Consider the following 18,331-nt stretch of genomic DNA (forward strand, 5'->3'; position numbering starts at 1 on the left):
AAACAAAATGAGACTGAAGAAAGAGAATGTAATGAACAAAAGACGAATCAGTCCAATGGAACTCGAATCAAAACGAAGATAAATTAGTTACAGAGAGATGATTTAGTTCAATCATCAACTTGTTTATATTGTTTCCCTATCCTCATGAATTTTTAAATCAAGAGGATATAAAGAAACACCAAAAGCTAGGAAACTACAACAACAAAGTTCTTCATTGATTCATTGTTAAAGGGTAAGGCAAAGTGGCAATGTGGTTATGAGCCACTGTTCCAATCCAAAGCTTCCCTTGAACTTCCCTCACTTCACTCACAAGCTTCATTACCTTGCCTTGTCTATCCTCGAGCACCTCCAAGACCTTACCTTCCTCGTCGAATCTTGATATCACAGTGTACATTCTCATCCCCATCGTTTTCGCCAGCAGCTTCATCGGTATTGGCAACCGGAAGTAGATGCTTTTTATCCAAGGGTTGTTTGTTAGAACTTCTTGTGCCGGTGTTCTGCAACAGTCTATTGCAACCCAAAACTGACCCTTTTCGTTTATTCTTACATTGTCTGGGAATCCCGGGAGATCTGCCACCACCTCGACGTCACCCGTCTTTGGACCTTCCAGCCAGTATTTCACCAATCTGTTATATACATATTGATAAAAGAGAAATGATACATCAATATAAACACAAAGCTGAGGCAGAGAAACAATAAATATGGAGTCTATCCTTGAGTTTGATGTTAAGGGTCATCTATCTATATGGTTATACCTGCAATTGGTTGTTTCCGTGAAGAGAAGGAAAGACTGATCTTTAGAGAGCTGAATTCCATTGGGAAAAGCCAAACCATCCAGCAGAACGTGTGTTGTTTTGGTAGGTGGATCATATCTTAGAAGCCTTCCTGTTGATTCTCCTTCCAGTAATATAAAGAAATGATTCCTACAAAAAGTACAAGTTCAATTCTCATATCATACAATTAAGTGATTAAAGGTGGGAATTGATCTACAAAGCAAGAATAGCAGATTTTTTGCTTACGCTCTGTCATATCTTTTGCTGGTGTCAGTGAAGAAGATAGAGCCATTTCTATGGACGTCAAGGTCATTAGCAAATAGTATAGGCTTTCCTTCCACATGAGTAGCTAAAGGTGTAGCGATCCCTCCTTCAGGACCAACCATAAGAAGACCATAGTAAGCGTCTGCAATATACAAATTTCCTGTTTCTTTATCAAATCTCAGGCCAAGAGGTCTCCCACACAGCTTCTCGTGTTTCCATTGCTTATTTGTTGTTGAATCCACACCTCTCACACAAGCTTTCTCTGACCTAATTCTCATGAACACAAACCATCAATAAGAAAACCTGAAACAAAACTCTCTGCACACAAAAAGAAGTGATGAGTATATATACAATCTTATACCATTTCGATGTTACCACGGAAAATGTCTCCCATCCAATTGCTTCACCCATCCATCTAACCACTCTTCCATCAGCCAACCCTGTGTATGGACCACGACCTAAACTATCAAACTCTAATGACTCTGGACCAAAGACTTGGTCCACAAACTCCAGTTTCCCATGATTACCCAGTCGACTAAGGTTGTCTCTTGGCCATCTTTCCATGACTTGCTTGTATGGAGCAACCTCGTGCTTCACAGGTTTGAACTCACGACCCCCAATTGGACTTATGTGAAAGGGGTCGATCGCTATAAAAATTACAGATAAAGCAATGATACAGAGAATCGGATGATGAGTCAACAATGAGTCATATGTACCACCATTCTGGCCTTTCTTCTCCATTTTTAAAGTGCTCAGAGGGTGGACCAGAAAGTAAGATCAGATTCACCTGATCAATGTACAGATTATATAAGCAACGTAGAACATTATAGTTGTGGAGAAATGCAAACTCTGTGAATAGAATTTGGGTTGAAAGTAGGTATAATGGAGACAAAGAACTGGTCAAAAGTTGATCTAAGTCAGATCACTCTGATACCAAATACAATTGACATGACTCTATTTTTGAGATAGAGCTTCGAAATAATCATCCAACCTACAACTTCTCATAGCTAAAAATTTGAAACTGTGAATCGGTGATTGTTCTACCCTTCCCTTACCTTCTTTTTGGAATATTAAACAAGGAAATGATAGAAGATGGAAATTGGTTACAAAATAAGACACTGCTCTAGTCCAAGAGACCTGCAGAAAAATTCATCTAATTACCTTGTGAAATTGAAAGAGTGTAGATGATAAAACAGATACCATGTATTATTGTGCTTATTTCACCAATTAGCCCTCCAATATATCAAAGAAAAACGAGTAATACAAGACTGTTTGGTGGAATGCTTTCATATTGAAATAAATGTGAAGGTCACAAATGAGGAAACATGTCTAGTGGATGGAATCTTTAGGTAAGACACAGGACACTTACGCAACTATACATCAATCACATGACAAAATAATTGACTGTCATATTCATCTGTAATGATGTCTAAACACCACTAGCTTGATTAGACGTGTAATCCTTCTCCAATCACCACATTATCCGGAAGCATTTCCCACAAACAGTTCAAGCAAGCCTTAAGTATCTGTTAAATATCGGGTCATTCGGTTGGAACTGCAGAAACAAGCTTGGTTACCAACTCTCGGTCTTCATCCTACTACCTCGATGAAAAGAACTTTGTTCCCACATTCAATATTGAACATAAACTGAATTCAGACAACTTCCACTCCACTAAGAGGGACAGCACTGGCTTGCAAGGTCCGGCCGTTTCCAATAAACCGCACTGAAGGTAAAGAAGCATCACTAAGCGATTCGATCTCTAGAAAACTGATATCATAAGCACCCGATTTCTTCAAACTGAAAACAAAAACCACAATGATCCAACCAAGCATAGTAAGAGCCCAGTAGTTGTTCATCCCGCCAATCAGACCCCACGAAATGGCGTAGCCAACAAGGATGCCTGACAAATGTCCCAGAAAACTAGCTTGTGGTACGATGATGGAAGTGAAAATGAGTGACTCGAAAGGCGCGAAGCTAATGGGAAGAGACAAAAGACCAAAAAGATCCAGCTTTGAAGAAGGTTGCTTCACAGAGAGAATGGTCATCCAACCAAAGACAACACAAGAGTACCCAACAGCTGTCACTCTCCGGAAATAATCAATCTTGAACCTAGCAATCAACAAATGATAGATCCCAATAACCAAAACACCAGAGAACACAACAAGAACAAGAGTGTAATGAAGGTAATAAGCCGTTCCAAGACCAATATGACCAAGCTGCTCCACAACACCAAGACTCCAGAGAGCACTCATGTTAAACACAAGATGCAAAACACTAATATGTGATAAAGCAGAGGTGATCATCCTCCAGTAGTGGCCTTCAACTGCAGTCTCGTAACTCAATCCAACTTGAGAGTAGCCAATACTCTTCTTCTGAATCACAAACCAAATCACACTGCATATCGTGACGATGCAGCTTGTTGCTGGTTTCTCAATGATATCATAAAACAAAGGCCTCCCCATACTTAAAGAATCTAAACCCAAATTCTCACTCTTTCAAATCCACAGAATCAACAATGAGCTTGAAGCAATGCGAGCAGTACAGACACAGATCTGAATAAAAGTTTAAGCTTTTTTTAATTTGGGGGGGCAGTAAAGCTCAAAGCAGTAACCTTTACAGCTAAACCCACAGACCAAACTAATAAGTATTCTCCAGAAGGATAAAAAGAGAGATCTTTCTTCTTCGAGAATTGGATTCTATCGATTCTTCGTGCTGTTTCCTGAGAATTTTTCTTCTTTTTTTTTTTTTTTTTTTTATCAATCAGATCGTATCACACAAACACAAAACCTTCAGAGAAGCCAAATTTTTTTGGTCTTCGTCGGTTTGACTTTATGGAACTGGGCCTAAAGTGGTAATGGAACTGGGCCTAACACCATAAATTATCAGTCCAGTTATATAAAATCACGTTGACCAAAGTTTTGCATAATTCACTCTCGAATTTTACTCTCTTTTTATTTTTTAGATGAACCTTAGTTTAAAAATGATTCTATAACATTACTTACTTACTCTTGCCACCCATAATTTGATAATATATAACATATTGATGCTAGGTTATGTTTTTTTTTTGTTGGGTCAAATGGTGCTATTATGTTAAGTTTTGATTCTATCTTTCAAGAGTTTTTTTTTTTTTTTTTTTACCGAAACATACAGTATTATAGTATTTAAAAATGCTTGTAATCCGAGACCAATCCATTATTAATAGTTTTAAAGTTAATCAAATCAGTTTACTTCTTATTTGGTTGTGTTTAAGTCAAATTGGAATCAGAAAGATGGTATAGATCATTTGGATTATAGATTAATGTTCGTCTTCTACGTTTTTGGTAAAGGGTGTTCGTCTTCTACTTAAAAACAGAATAAGCTTATAGTACGTATGTTTGGTTTCGCTGTCTCTATCGATATGATGACCGACAATGACGATATCAAAACTACGATCGTTTCATCACTATACTGAAACTACTATCATCATTAAAAATTTGGCGACGTGTTCTGACCAAAATCTGGAAACTATGTAATTGTATGTCAGTGTTAGTAAGTCTCACGTTGTTGTTTGACATCAATCATCAAGTTACAATGAAACTCGAAACACAAGATAACTCGATAACACAATTTTAGTAATAGTATTAATATAAGGATAACACAATTTTAGTAATAGTATTAATATATGAACAATGTTATCAATTTCTAGAAACAATATTTGTCACTGAAATATGAAAACTAGAATAATTTCATTCACATATGAATATTCTTTTTTTTTTTTTTTGTTACAATATTTTATTCAAATAACTCCATCCGTAACTAAACAAATAAGAGGATGAAAGTGAAATATATGAAAAACATAAACATTAGTTTAACACCAATGCTTGAAGCTAGCTCCTCGTTGAAGCAACCCTTTATTTCTTGTAAACATTTTATGAGCCATCAATTTAGAAAAAGTAAAACTTGGGGTTTGCTGGAGGCTTGATTTTGACATGATTCCGGGCCTCAACATTGGTCACGATCATCGTTACCATCATCAGTACGATGACGAAGGAGGCAATCATGGTTCTCTTTTCGATGGCCATCTTTGCTTATTAAGTTGTTTAAATGGTTTCTTGTTTTTTCTTTTTTCTTTTTTCTTTTTTTGAAATCTTTGATTGAATAGTCGACTTATATATATGTAAAATCGAACTTCTATATATAGTGAATTACTAAATTTAAATTTTGGTGGAATGTTTCAGTTGTCTTTTTTTAGATAATTGCTCCAATGATCACCTCCAGATTTCTTCTTGTTTTTCTAAAAATAGTTGAATTCTAAATTAACTTTCCAAATTTCAATCTGACACTTGTCTGTCAAGTGAATTTAACAAAACTTTGATTTTTCAGAAAACTTCGTAAACAAATAATAACCATTCGTTATTAATGAATTTTTTTGTTCTATTTATTTTTAACATACAATTAATCAGAAAGATTAATTGAATTTCATACTATTGTATACATTTTTCCGATTTGAGTTTTTGTATATTGGATTTAAATTGAGAAATTTAAAATTCCCATTTAAACTATTGGAAACACACACACACCAAAAAAAAAAAAAATAAGAAGCGAAGCGTTATTTAAATTTTTATGGTCTTGTGTCAATTACGTGAGTCGGTCGATATTTGGTTTGATGTATGATTTTATTATGATGATGCTATAAACTACAAAGATGTGAATCCTCTCACCAATAACATACCAAAAAACCTTTGAAGCGTGTTAGATCCCAATTAGGTTCAACATGCACCACCGTCTTCTTCTTACAAGACTACTCACTTAAAAAGAAATGGTTCCCTCCTTCCTGTTAAAGAAGAACCATAGCAATGGCTGCCAAAACACAACCATCTTTTTCTTATTCTTCTTCTTCCTTACTACTCACCATGTCCTTGTTCTTACTAGTTCTTTCACTCATTGTCCCTTCATCAGTTTTTTCAGCCACTCTTCGTTCAGATATTCAAGCTCTAGAGGCTATAATACGCAGCGTTGATCCAAGTTCCATCTCTCCATCCTCTTACCTCAGCACATGGGACTTCTCTGAAGACCCTTGTGAAGGCTCAGGGACGTTCTTGGGAGTTATGTGTTCTTTCCCTCTGGAGAACACGACGAGCCGAGTTACAGAGATCGACCTTGATGATGACGGTTATGACGGTTTCCTCTCTGATGAAATAGGAAACCTAACTGAGCTCACAGTCCTTAGCCTCAACAAGAACAGATTCCGCGGTCCAGTTCCAGAATCAGTGTTCCAACTCAGGAAACTCACCAAACTCTCTCTCGCTGAAAATTTCTTCACCGGAGACATATCCCCAGAAATCACGCGGCTCAAGGAGCTCAAAACCGTAGACTTGTCCACAAACAGTATCGCCGGTGAAATCCCTCCAAGGATCTCAGCCTTGAGAAGTTTGACTCACCTGATCCTATCAAACAACCATCTCGATGGAAAAATACCTGCGCTCAACGGCTTGTGGAAGCTACAAGTATTAGAACTCGGTAACAATCATCTTTATGGAATGCTTCCTAAGCTTCCCCCAAGTCTTAGAACTCTATCACTCTGTTTCAACAGCCTTGCTGGACGTATATCGCCCTTGCATAGGCTGAAACAGCTTGTGTCATTAGACGTGAGCCAGAACAGATTCTCAGGCACAGTTGGCCATGAAATCCTAACGTTCCCTGATATTTCACGCATCAATGTGTCTTTTAACCAGTTCATATCCATAGAGGTTATTAAGGTTACAGGATCACGCCTGCGCATGCTTGATGCTGAAGGAAACCATTTACAGGGTCACCTTCCGCTGAACCTGGCAACGTATGAAAACCTTAAGGATATCAATCTACGGAGCAACATGTTCTCTGGTGATATTCCTAGGATTTATGGGAAAAGACTGGAGAATTCATGGAGAAGCTTATACTTGGAGAACAACTACCTCTCAGGTTCACTTCCTGAGGAGTTTCAAAAGATTTCCAAACAGATCAGAGGAAACCTTTCCAATAACTGTCTGCAATGTCCAAAGAACGTTCCAATCTGCCAAGGACCACAAAAGCCAAAATCGCAATGCACCAATGCTATGCTGGGGAGGTTGGAGTAGAGATCATGCGAATGGCAGACAGTTTGTATTAGAAAGCATAATTACCAAAAAGCAAAGTTCATGTACTTGTTCGATTCTCATCATGGTAGAGATGTAGTATATGAAAAATGACATTCAAAAAAAGAAGACAAAAAAGAGAGATGTGTATTTGAGATAAAACTTTTTCTTTCACCATATTGATGTTTGACATACAGAGAAGTCTACACCAAAAAAAACCTCAACTACCATATCTCCATCAGGAGGACATTCCAAATCCCCAACCACGTAAACGTAATGCATTTCAAAAGAGCCAATTCATACTAATGTTACCAAGCCAGATCAAAAGAGGGAACTGGGCTAAAGCTACAAAGATCAAGAGGTAGTGATGCCTGCTTGAGTCATAACTCCTAGCTTCCGCAAAGAGAACTCGCTTCATTGTCTTTACTAAGAACACCCCGGTGCATAAGCAGGTCCATGGAATCAAAACATAGTAAGAATATCCCCAGATTATCTTGCCAAGAACAGCTAGACAAAGGCCTGTGAAAGTATAGCCTGCATATGCCACAATATCCAAGAGGGGTGCTTCTCCGCTACCCAGTGAAAGCAATGATATCTTCAGCAGCATGACTTGCAAAAACCAGCCAACCATTCCTTTCACAAAAAGCCAATTCAGAGCTTCTGGAGAAAACCTACCAAATAAAGATTCACCACAAGGATCAAAAGGTTGAACAAATGCAATCTAAAAGACATAAACAGAAATAGATACAAAATAAATAAAGAACTTACTTCCCATAGAGTCCTAGTGACAAACCAGCAAGAACAACGTAGGTTCCAAATGCCATAAGCGGAATGTATAAGTCTGGTGCATTTATATCGTATATCGGAGGCTTGTATGAAAGTCTACCCCCAACTGGTTCTGAAATTCTAGTCCAGTGTCCCTGCGGTTGCAGCAAAACTCATATATGAGAATAATCCCAAATACAAAGCAAAAAAAAAAAAAAAAGCTATTATAAAAAAGGTTGAGTCTTACCCTGTGAAGGAATGGAAATAGAACAATCTTCAACTTGTTCCTCACATATTGGTCATTCACTTGAAAATAGTATTGGGGATCGGAGAAGTAACGACTTATCTGTTTATATATCAACCGGTTAAAACAAACGAAACGCCCTGCGCATAGAAGAAAATCAAAGAGAGAAAAGGAGTAACTTACGTTGCTCTGCACATACTCAGAGCTCGATCCGAAAATCTTCTCCCCATAAGCACCCAAACCACTCCTGATAAGTCCAGAGCCAGGTCCAGAGAAAGGATTACCAAAGGGGCTAGGCTGAGGAATAGCCGGATGCATTGGCATCCCAGGCTGAGGAATTCCCTGATGCATTGGCATCCCAGGCTGAGGTCCCATGTTATTATACATCTCTGGCAATTTAAACAAAACCAACACAAAGAGCTTACCGTTAGTAAACTAGACTGATTACAAAGTCCCTTAACAAGTCCAAAACCATCAAACGTTTGCCCCAATGTAACTCAACCATGAATTTATATATTTTCTTTCTATCTATTGATCGAAATCATAACAACTTCTTCTCTTTATTCACAGAGTTCACTAAGCAAACCAGAATATACTACATTACTAATCTAGGGTTTTCCGATTTCATCCGTGACTAAACATGCGCACATAATCCAGATTCCGGCCATGGGAAACGCAATTATTCGACAAGAAATCGCGAGAAAACTCCATTATGTGAACCGGACAAAATCGAAGATAAACACAGACGAAAACTCGGAAAGAAATTGTAACAAGAAAGATCAATCAGCAATTAGTAAGAAGGAAACATAAACGCAGACCTGAAAGCAACTGTGAAGGAGCAAATAGATAGATCTATCGTTTTCTTGCTTTCTCCGGTTGATTTGAACAGTTCGTCGGCGCGAAGTTCCGGTGAATTGCGTAAAGTGAAGAATTCGTCACCACATAAACATACATAGAGGGAGAGATCCAAGAGGTGTGAGTAAACAAATAACGAGAGAAAGGTCGTGTGACGCGCTCTTGTTCGCACGTGTGTGACCCATAGGTTCTTCTTCTTCTTTCATCACTTATCCAATGAAATTAAGACACGTGTTTTTATTATAATAAGTAAGTTTTATTTTGAAATACGGGGTGTTTTATACGAAAACATGAAAGTTCAGGGTCTGTTTAAAAAAACTTTTCTGTAGCGTCCCGAGCTACTTTGAGTGAGGTGAAAGTGATTCTTCTCGGTAGAGAAGAAGAAGAGAAAGTTTTTGTTTTTAGTATATTCTTTTGCGTAGATGGAGGTTCCAAGCTCCGAGGAACTGCTTCAGTTTCTGAGATCTTGTCTCACTCAGATCAAATGGCGAATCAAGACCGCTTCCAAACGCCGCCTCGAACTAGGTTTCCTTCTTCCGCTCTCACTTTTTTCTTTCCTCTTGTTCTGCGACTGTTGGAAGCTTATGATTCAATTTAGGGATTCTGGATTACTTTCTCTGAGTTTCTGCACTTTCCAGTTTCCTTAGGAAGGATAAAAGTTTGATTCTTTAGATCTCATTTTGTATACGATTGAAGCTTGATTATCACATTCCACTCCCTGTTGGAGATAAATCATCATAAAGTTTGAACTTTAGCATCTTAGATCGTTCAAATACCAACACTCGACTCTATTATGATCTCAGTTTGCCATATGCTTTAATGAATCTGTAACCGATGCTTAAAGGTTTTTTTTTTCTGGGGGCAGATGTTCTGGCATTGTGCACGGGAATGAGACCAGTTGTGATGATTGACTATGGTGGAAAGATGCCTGAGCTACAGGATCGCTTGCTTTCCCTTCTTGAGCTTGTTCAAGAGGTTTAGACTCTATTCCCTCTTCAAGTAGTACTTGACAAGTACATTAGTACTTGAGTATGTCTGTAGTTTGACTTGATTCCTGACTATGTCTTGGCACTTTTCTAGGGTTTACCTGTTTTCAAAGATCTGAAGGTTATGGTTATTGAGGATATGATTTACCTGATAAATGTAAGAAGACTACCCAAGTTTGTAAGTTCCAGCTTGAATTCAGAACCCGAATTGTTCTTTGTCGACTTGGAACAAGATCCTCCAAAGGTTGTTCCTTTTATAAAAGCTTGTATGTTTTGTTTTAGTGGTTACTCTTTTCATGTTGAATTTATCTTGTCTTTGCTTTTGTTTGTGTCAAGATGGTAAAACAAAGCAAGGAAAGCAATCTAGGGATGCAGCTTAGATTGATTCAGAAGCTATTCTCTTCTACGTTTCCTTTAGATGACAGCAATACTGATACCATCACAGCACTTGATGAGGCCAACTCTTCTCAGTCTTCTTTATTCATTGATCTTAGTTGTTGTTTACATGACACTAAAGTTACAATCCCAACCTTAAACGGGTAAGTTTCACATCCATTTCCACCGCCATCAGATAATCTTAGTTGATCACGCCATTAAGCTTAATAATGTTCAATCGATATTTGCAGATGGCTGCTGGACTATCCTGTTGTGTATCTATTCGGCACAGATCACATAGAAGAAGCAATCTATAACCTATCCACCAAATCCCTCCGCATATACAAAGTTCTAGTATGCAGGTTGGCTATTGTATATTTGTAACTCTAGTTTAATGTTGTGATGTCTACTAACTCAAAGATCTTCCAGGAACGGGACCACCGAGAAGGACTCTCAGTTTGAAGAGCTAACAAGGTAAGAACTTCAGAATACGAATGTGACTTTGCTGCCTAAGCAACAACATATCTGTGAAAATAACTAATTGTGATGCTTGCAGTTTTTCGGTGCCATATGATCTGAGTACGGAAGGTTGCAAGGAAGTGTGGGCTGAAACATTTCTGGAGAGGATGAGTTCGAGGTGGGAAGAATGCAAACACATTTGGAGATCACTGGATTTGCAAGTTTCTGAATGTTATCCTCAAGCAATTGTTCTTTAAGATTTTCTCACTTAAACTTGGTAAAGAGTTGTTTATTCAATTAAGTGATCCAAAAGATTTTTTAATAAAAAACCCATGAATGTGGAGCAAAATGAGTTTCATAAACAGAATAGAACGGTTCTCTGGTCAGTTCTACAAGAACACAGAGCCAAAAGCATAAGAAAAACAAAAAGGAAAAAGCCAAAGCCAGAAAACACTAAAACGTGAAATCCAAAAACTTCAGACTATTTGTAAGTCAGTTTCCTTTCAGGAGGCTCTGAACTTCAGCCTCTGTAGGGAGAGCAGGTATTGCTCCTTTCTTTGTTGTAGTGATGGCTCCGCAAGCATTTGCAAACCTTAGCACTTCTCTCAAACGAGGTTCGTCCTGTCAAGACAGAAGGAACACACAGTCAGGAATCTTGGCAAATATGCCGAAACTGCATAACAATAATGATATAAATTATTTGGTATTTTACCTCGAGCACAGCACGGTCATCAACGATCTTGCAAAGCAAGGCACCAACATATGCATCACCAGCACCAGTTGTATCCACTGCGTTCACATGGAAAGGATCAACAGATCCACGGAAGCTCTGTAATCAAAACAGAGACAAGAACACAACTTGAGTAACAAAAAAGGTTAAAATTAGATCCATAAGAATAAATGTGCTCTTCCAAAACAATTTACCTTGGTGTAGTATCTACAACCCTTGTCACCTAGAGTAACCAAGAGAAGTTTCAAATTAGAGTGCCACAGAGACAAAGCAGTCTCATCATCAACCTTATCAGATCCAGTCAAAAACATAAGCTCTTCATCGCTGACTTTGATCACTTCAGCTTTGTCCCAGATGCTAAGAATCTGCTTCTGAGCCTCCTCCTTCGAAGGCCACAAAGGAAGCCTCAAGTTGGGATCATAAGAGAGCAAGGCACCAGCTTCTTTAGCCACCTCCATGGCCTTCAGGTGAGCAGATCTACATGGCTCAACGATCAAACTTATTGATCCATAGTGGAACACCTTAGCCTGTATAACAAAAACAAGTCAGATCATTTCATTGACCTAACTTCACATCTACGTTACGCATACCAATCAACCGTTACGGTAACGATATAGCACCGTCCGCTAAATTAAATGTGAAAGACCAATAAATATTTAGCCTACGTGTCATATATTAATTAATATTTAATAGTAATAAATTAAAAGCAAAGAAAATAACGTACAGATCTGATGAGATCAAGATTGAGCTCGTCGGGGCGGAGGAGCATATCAGCACTAGGGTTCCGGTAGAACATGAACTCACGTTCTCCGTCAGATCTTAGCGTCACGAAAGCGAGTGCAGTCCTGGCTCCGGTGTCGAAGTTGATACCTTCGGCAGCGACGCCGTTCTGTTTCAAGATTCCGGCAAGCATGTGACCGAACTCGTCGTCACCTAGCTTTCCGACGAAAGCAGCACGACCGCCGAGACGGGAAATGGCGATGGCAACGTTGGCAGGTGCACCACCAGGGGCTTTGATGAAGCCAGGAGCCTCGGCGAGGGATACGCCGGAGACGGTTGGGACAAAATCAATGAGCATTTCACCGAAGCTCACGATCAAGCTTTTCTCACCATTGGAAGCAGCCATTTGTAGTCGGAGTGTTTTGATCTGACGATAAAAGATTGGAACAAAGATAGAGAGATCGAGAGAGAGATTAGATTGTGGATATAATGGTGAGAGAGGTATTAGAGGATGAAGGGTTTAATATAGAGTCAGTTATTAGGGTGACTGGATTAGTCAAATCCACCAGACTTTTTAATAAATAAAAATCTCTAATTTTATAGAATTATCCAAATAAAGATTTGATATAATATCGTATCGGATCGGGACATAAACTGTGTTTGGTAACATATATTGTTTTATTGTATTTAATTGATTGGTTACAAATAGTATGTTATGATTTTGTGAGATTTAGAGTGATTAGTGATCTGTGCTTTTGACCAGATTTTTTTGCAAGCAACCTACTTGACCTATTTCACAAGGTTTAATAATAAGAATTAGGGACTTATCGGTGTTAGATAAAATAAAATGAAATGAAGAACATATTAATGCTCTTTTGACTCCGATTATTTTGCTTGTTTGGATACCTTTCATTTTCCATAAATACCACTCACGGTTACATTTTGTCATGCAGATCTTCTAAAATCGATATCTTTTTTAATATTGGGATTTGCTGTAATCTTTTCGTATTGCCCAAGGTTAATTAATTACTAGAGGCTTATCCGTTCTTGGATAAATATGTTAATTTTCTTCTAATTCTGATTATTTCATTTGTAAGGATAACTTTATTTCATCATCGTACACGGATATTATTATCTCATGTAAAAATCTACTGAATTGATAATTTTTAATGTGTGATTTTTTTTCTATAGAATTTTTCATAACGAAATTAGTTTCGACCTATTTCCTAAGTTTTGTTTTGTTTTGTGTGTTTATCATTAATTAACAAAATTTCTCCTTGACGTTTTATTCCATGCCTGAGAATTCCGGTAACCCGTTCAGGTTCGAGTATTACCCGTTCGGATTCGGATAAACGGGGTTAGAAAAATAGAAACTATTGAATATTTTTAAAATTTGGATTCGATTTGATTTGGGTACTATCGGATTCAGATTGAGTCGGATTACAAAATTTTGGAACCCAATTAGTACCCAAACTATTGAATACCAAAATTTTTAATAAAAAAATAATGAAATTTCAATAAATTTAGCTAAATTTTGACTTATATAACAAATAATTTTTAATATTTTGATTATTTTTGATATTTAGCTATGAAACTAATTGAAATATTTTATAATTATAATTTTGGATAATTGAATTATATTAATGTTAAATATTATAAATATTTTTAAATATATTTATATATTCGGGCTTGATGGGAGGTATTATCCGATCCTAACCGAACTCACGGTTATTGGAAAATAGAACCCAGTAAAATTTTATAGCTAAACACCCACCAAACCCGAACCCAGTTTTTTGGGTCGGATTTCGAATTGGGTATTCAAGTACGGTTTTTATGCTCAGACCTACATGTTCCCTTCATATGGTTTATAATTCTATATATTAAAAACTTTTTTTTAAAAATCGCTTTTTGATAAATGCTAAATAAGGAAAATGAAAAACATAGTTACTGATATATACATTTCTATATGTTTTTACATTTTCTTTTTCGTATGTAAATATATAATCTTTAAATCAAGAGTTGCGGATTCATCTTGATATATTACGACAAAAACATTTGTTCATAACTCATAAGATATATATATGTATCCATGACCTACATTTTGTAGATATGTTCTAATGATTGTAACTAATAAAGTTTTTACTTTGTGAGGGATACATATTGTTCATATTATAGTAGATGTAAGCAAATAAATTAAAAAATCATTCACCTAAAAATATAGCTAATTAATTAATAATCAAGCTTTATAACACAACTCACAATTGTGTGTTTGGTAACATATATTGTTTTATCGTATTTATTGGTTGGTTACAAATTTACAAATAGTATGTTACTCCCTTCGTTTCAAAATATAGAATGTTTTAGTTAATACACACAAATTAAGAAATAATTATTTTAAAAATTTTAATCAATCATAAACAAAACTGCATAATATAAAATATAACATTAATCTAAAAGTTGCATAGAATGTTGAAAACACCCTATATTATAAACAAAAATCATTCTCTAAACATCTTATAGTGAGATTTAGAGTGATTTAGTGGATATTGCTTTTGACCAAATTTTTTGCTTGTTCATGGAACCTACGTGACGTATTTCACAAGGTTAAATAATAACTGGGGACTTATCCGTTGTTAGATTAAATAAAATAAAATGAAAAAGATATTAATCCTCTTTTGACTTCGATTATTTTGTTTGCTAGGATAACTTTCATTTTCGATAAATATCATTCATGGATATATTTTCTCATGCAGATATGCTAAAACCAAAATTGTATTAATGTGGGATTTGTTAGAACTTCGTATTCCCTTTGAATTAAGAAAATTATATAATATTTAAGTATAAATGCATAATTTATTTATAATAACATTTTCATAACTATCAACCAATAGTAATTCATCAAACTTAAAAAAAAAAAATGGTAGGGATCAAACTTTTAAATTTTCATTCAATGATTTTTGAAACTTACAACTTCCTAACTGATAAAAAGTGTACAAAAAATCAATTTCTAAGGGTTTATCCGTTCTTGGATAAATATGTTAATCTTCTTCTATTTCTGAGTATTTCATTTGTAAAGATAATTTTCATCACCATCCACGGATATTATTGTCTCATGTAAAAATCTATGTAAATTGAAAATTTTTAATGTGTGATTTAAAAAAAACGAAAGTAGCTTTGACCTATTTGCCAAGTATTTTATTTATTTTGTGTGTTTATCTATAAAAAAAAAAAAAAAGTCGCTTTTTGATAAATGCTAAATAAAACAAATTAAGATAGATAGTTACTGATATATACAGTTCTATATGTTTTTACATTTTTTTTTGTTTCGTATGTAAAAATAACTAAGGAATGACTGATCTATAATCTTTATATCTCGAGTTGTGATATCATCTTCAGATATATTACGACAAAAACATTTGCTCATAAGGTGTATATATCCATGGTACTTTCCAAGGGATACATACTGTTCATATTCCAGTAGATGTACGCAAAAAAAATTTTAAAATCATTCACCTAAATATGTAGCTAATAACCAAGCTTTATATAACACATCTCGTAATTTATCAACATGTGATCAATTTTGGGTTCGTATATATAAAATTAAATGATCTTTCAGAGTTTGCACAAAAGCTAAGTTTTTTTTTTGTTTTGCTATTCAAAATGTCATAGTCAGTAAGTAATGATTAAAATGGTGGCTAAATAACTTGAGTCCTAATTTAGTTGGTTGTCATATACAGTAGTAAACAATCATTAGTTGGTTATCATCATGTTGTCGATTGAATTTGAAAGAAAGTTTAATACCATCAATTTATCTGACAATTCAACCGGCTGAACTGGCCTGGTTCAGACGAGAAATAACTAAAGGCTTAGAAATTAAAGAATTTATTAAGTAAAAGGATGAGTTTTGTAAATAAAGATAATAAAAGGGGTCGACTATAACATTTATTAAAAAGTAATGGACACACCGGTCTAACGGGTGCGTCGGTCGGCGAGAATGACGCTGTAAAAAAAAGGGAAGGCAAAAAAAAAAAAAAAAAAATAGAGGAATTATCATACGAGGAGAAGCGCACTGGAGGAAGCATAGAGTCGATAAACCCAAAGCTTAGATGAACGGTGAGTTGACTTCTTTCCGATATTGACCCAATCATCTCTCGCCACGTCATTGGTTACTGCAATCCATACCCTGAACCGCCACCTTCTCTGTCCCCCAAATCGAAAACCTAATCCGATCGTCGTCTCCGACCTACATCCGCCGGAATAATACTTTTTTGACAGTAAGATTTGTTTCTTTTTTTTATTCCTTTCAACCATTATTTCGGATTTTCGATTTATCGATTTAAGCCGTTTTAGTCTCTGCGAGAGAATGAGACTGAGAAGTTGGACATCTAAAAAAAAACCCGATTTGAAGATGAATCTTGAATCTATGGGAAGGTGTGAATCTTTGATTCATCCTCAGACTCATTCCAAACAAGGGTTTTGTTTAAAGCTTTGTTTTTGTATTGATTTTTGAAAGCACTTGTATTTGAGCTTTGTTCTATTCAATGGAAAACATTTAGTAACAGGAGAGGCTCTTCTTGGTAGTTATATGATCAGTGTGCAATAGTTGATGTGTATCTTTGTAAATCTTTTGTCTTTTGAATTGCAGTGGACTTCAGGATTGACAATGGTGTAGCTGCTGGGATGATGATGGGGATTCCTGTTGAGCTTGAGGTTACTACCACGGTTGAGAATCATAATGAGATGGGTGAAAGCTCTGGTCAAGCAATGATTGAGCAAGATGATGATGACAACCATAATAATGAAATGGGTGACAATTCTGGTCAAGGTCAAGCAATGCTTGAGCAAGATGAGAAGGTGAATCCTGATTCTCTTCCTCTAGCAGTTGCAGATATGGCAGATAATCAAGGGGATGAGCCTTATGTTGGGCAGGAGTTTGAATCTGAAGCTGCTGCTCATGGGTTTTATAACGCGTATGCTACAAAAGTAGGATTCGTCATCCGTGTTAGTAAACTGTCACGGTCAAGGCATGATGGATCTCCCATAGGGAGGCAACTTGTCTGTAACAAGGAAGGCTACAGGTTGCCTAGCAAGCGGGATAAGGTTATTAGACAAAGAGCGGAAACAAGAGTTGGATGTAGAGCGATGATCTTGATTAGAAAAGAAAACTCTGGTAAATGGGTTATCACTAAGTTTGTCAAGGAGCATAATCATCCTTTGATGCCTGGGAGAGTTCGAAGAGGTTGCATTTATGATCAATATCCGGTTAGTTGTTGCTCTTTTCGCTGATCGACATTCTTTATTTCAGGAATGATCACAAATCTTTTGGTGGAAGTGAAAGTATAGATTTTTTTATTCAGCTATAATATCATTTGAAATCCTTATTGGTGTTACTTGTTTAGCCGGTTAATATGCTTCTGTGGTACTACTGACTAGTTGCTATATGGCATATTCATGTGGTGGTTTGATTCTTGACTTTGCTTCTATCTAATTTGGTAATTCAAAAGACTTTCTAAAAATTTGATCTCCTCATTTGCAGAATGAACACGACAAAATCCAGGAATTGATGCAGCAGCTAGCTGCAGAGAAAAAGAGAGCGGCTACATACAAAAGGCATCTGGAGATGCTATTTGAACAGATCGAACAGCACAACGAACGCCTTTCTAAGAGAATCCAACACATAGTAGACAATGTGAGGAATCTGGAACAGAGAGATCATCAACAGAACCACCAAGTATAGTCTTTTGGTCTCTGGTTTTCCCTTGTTCATTCTTCAGCAGTTTGATTTAGGAGATAGATCTTCTCTTCTTTATTCCCCATCTTCTCTCTTTAATAAAGATTTATCTTGTCGAAAACAAAAGAGCTTGCAATTGCCTTAAAAGAAAGTTTTGTTTCTTCTTGCAATGGACATTGATTTTGATCGGACAATGCATAGGCATTGTGTAGTGTTAGGGCATGTCTAGTGGAGTTACTCTGTGGGTTGCTCAACCCGCCCAAAAATAAATCAAAAACTGAAAAATATGGCTTACTCTCAGAGAATCGTTTCTTAAAAGGAAGCAACGGGAAGCAA

General features: G+C 36.4%; 7 protein-coding genes across 10 annotated transcripts; 3 read left to right on the forward strand and 4 right to left on the reverse strand.

Moving 5' to 3' along the window:
* Positions 1-32: 32 nt before the first annotated feature.
* LOC104749389 (protein STRICTOSIDINE SYNTHASE-LIKE 13-like) lies at positions 33-1,778 on the reverse strand. The gene is made up of 4 exons (XM_010471005.3): positions 1,399-1,778; positions 1,020-1,304; positions 756-923; positions 33-626 (listed from the first exon to the last, which is right to left on the reverse strand). The coding sequence occupies exons 1-4, from the start codon at positions 1,776-1,778 to the stop codon at positions 212-214; spliced, it is 1,248 nt and encodes a 415-aa protein (XP_010469307.2). The 3' UTR covers positions 33-211.
* On the reverse strand, positions 1,654-3,500 carry LOC104749390 (RHOMBOID-like protein 13). The gene is made up of 3 exons (XM_087491003.1): positions 2,407-3,500; positions 2,093-2,174; positions 1,654-1,824 (listed from the first exon to the last, which is right to left on the reverse strand). Exon 1 carries the CDS (start codon positions 3,498-3,500, stop codon positions 2,691-2,693), a length of 810 nt encoding a protein of 269 aa, XP_087347129.1. The 3' UTR covers positions 1,654-1,824; positions 2,093-2,174; positions 2,407-2,690.
* Positions 3,501-5,873: 2,373 nt separating this feature from the next.
* Positions 5,874-7,307, forward strand: LOC104704211 (uncharacterized). The gene has a single exon (XM_087491004.1). It carries the CDS (start codon positions 5,874-5,876, stop codon positions 7,131-7,133), a length of 1,260 nt encoding a protein of 419 aa, XP_087347130.1. The 3' UTR covers positions 7,134-7,307.
* LOC104749391 (uncharacterized) lies at positions 7,281-9,205 on the reverse strand. Of its 2 annotated transcripts, none has more exons than XM_087491005.1 (5): positions 8,958-9,205; positions 8,323-8,528; positions 8,143-8,241; positions 7,899-8,050; positions 7,281-7,801 (listed from the first exon to the last, which is right to left on the reverse strand). In XM_087491005.1, exons 2-5 carry the CDS (start codon positions 8,524-8,526, stop codon positions 7,414-7,416), a joined length of 843 nt encoding a protein of 280 aa, XP_087347131.1. In that variant the 5' UTR covers positions 8,527-8,528; positions 8,958-9,205; the 3' UTR covers positions 7,281-7,413. The 2 variants fall into 2 exon arrangements, with proteins under 2 accessions (XP_087347131.1, XP_087347132.1); XM_087491006.1 differs by having other exon boundaries at positions 7,648-7,739; positions 8,958-9,148.
* An 82-nt stretch (positions 9,206-9,287) lies between these two features.
* LOC104749394 (uncharacterized) lies at positions 9,288-11,163 on the forward strand. The gene is made up of 7 exons (XM_010471010.3): positions 9,288-9,519; positions 9,860-9,969; positions 10,075-10,224; positions 10,317-10,519; positions 10,607-10,717; positions 10,785-10,829; positions 10,912-11,163. Exons 1-7 carry the CDS (start codon positions 9,417-9,419, stop codon positions 11,069-11,071), a joined length of 882 nt encoding a protein of 293 aa, XP_010469312.2. The 5' UTR covers positions 9,288-9,416; the 3' UTR covers positions 11,072-11,163.
* LOC104749392 (putative fructokinase-4) lies at positions 11,089-13,156 on the reverse strand. The gene is made up of 4 exons (XM_010471009.2): positions 12,269-13,156; positions 11,739-12,071; positions 11,527-11,643; positions 11,089-11,435 (listed from the first exon to the last, which is right to left on the reverse strand). Exons 1-4 carry the CDS (start codon positions 12,668-12,670, stop codon positions 11,307-11,309), a joined length of 981 nt encoding a protein of 326 aa, XP_010469311.1. The 5' UTR covers positions 12,671-13,156; the 3' UTR covers positions 11,089-11,306.
* A 3,055-nt stretch (positions 13,157-16,211) lies between these two features.
* Positions 16,212-18,165, forward strand: LOC104749395 (uncharacterized). 3 transcript variants are annotated; one of them, XM_087491008.1, is made up of 3 exons: positions 16,212-16,538; positions 16,910-17,526; positions 17,801-18,165. In XM_087491008.1, coding segments are annotated over exons 1-3 (819 nt in total). In that variant the 5' UTR covers positions 16,212-16,537; the 3' UTR covers positions 18,002-18,165. The 3 variants fall into 3 exon arrangements, with proteins under 3 accessions (XP_087347134.1, XP_087347133.1, XP_087347135.1); XM_087491007.1 differs by having other exon boundaries at positions 16,239-16,377; XM_087491009.1 differs by having other exon boundaries at positions 16,505-16,695.
* The last annotated feature ends 166 nt before the right edge of the window (positions 18,166-18,331 follow it).

The sequence above is a fragment of the Camelina sativa genome, chromosome 16, assembly GCF_030686135.1.
Source record: "Camelina sativa cultivar CO46 ecotype springtype chromosome 16, ASM3068613v1".
Lineage (NCBI taxonomy): Eukaryota > Viridiplantae > Streptophyta > Magnoliopsida > Brassicales > Brassicaceae > Camelina > Camelina sativa.

Bases quoted from the DNA above. Each gene is read 5' to 3' on its own strand.
- LOC104749389 (XM_010471005.3), bottom strand. From the start codon at position 1,778: ATGGAGAAGAAAGGCCAGAATGGTGGTACATATGACTCATTGTTGACT. The intron at 1,305-1,398 runs GTATAAGATTGT...CATGAGAATTAG, and splicing joins TCCGTGGTAACATCGAAATG to GTCAGAGAAAGCTTGTGTGA. The intron at 627-755 runs GTATAACCATAT...TGTATATAACAG, and splicing joins ACGGAAACAACCAATTGCAG to ATTGGTGAAATACTGGCTGG.
- LOC104749390 (XM_087491003.1), bottom strand. From the start codon at position 3,500: ATGGGGAGGCCTTTGTTTTATGATATCATTGAGAAACCAGCAACAAGC.
- LOC104704211 (XM_087491004.1), top strand. From the start codon at position 5,874: ATGGCTGCCAAAACACAACCATCTTTTTCTTATTCTTCTTCTTCCTTA.
- LOC104749391 (XM_087491005.1), bottom strand. From the start codon at position 8,526: ATGTATAATAACATGGGACCTCAGCCTGGGATGCCAATGCATCAGGGA. The intron at 8,051-8,142 runs GTAAGACTCAAC...CTGCAACCGCAG, and splicing joins TATTTCCATTCCTTCACAGG to GGACACTGGACTAGAATTTC. The intron at 7,802-7,898 runs GTAAGTTCTTTA...TTTATTTGGTAG, and splicing joins TCACTAGGACTCTATGGGAA to GTTTTCTCCAGAAGCTCTGA.
- LOC104749394 (XM_010471010.3), top strand. From the start codon at position 9,417: ATGGAGGTTCCAAGCTCCGAGGAACTGCTTCAGTTTCTGAGATCTTGT. The intron at 10,520-10,606 runs GTAAGTTTCACA...CGATATTTGCAG, and splicing joins ACAATCCCAACCTTAAACGG to ATGGCTGCTGGACTATCCTG. The intron at 10,830-10,911 runs GTAAGAACTTCA...TGATGCTTGCAG, and splicing joins CAGTTTGAAGAGCTAACAAG to TTTTTCGGTGCCATATGATC.
- LOC104749392 (XM_010471009.2), bottom strand. From the start codon at position 12,670: ATGGCTGCTTCCAATGGTGAGAAAAGCTTGATCGTGAGCTTCGGTGAA. The intron at 12,072-12,268 runs GTACGTTATTTT...TTTGTTATACAG, and splicing joins ATCTTGATCTCATCAGATCT to GCTAAGGTGTTCCACTATGG. The intron at 11,644-11,738 runs GTAAATTGTTTT...TTTTGATTACAG, and splicing joins GTTGTAGATACTACACCAAG to AGCTTCCGTGGATCTGTTGA.
- LOC104749395 (XM_087491007.1), top strand. The intron at 17,527-17,800 runs GTTAGTTGTTGC...CCTCATTTGCAG, and splicing joins GCATTTATGATCAATATCCG to AATGAACACGACAAAATCCA.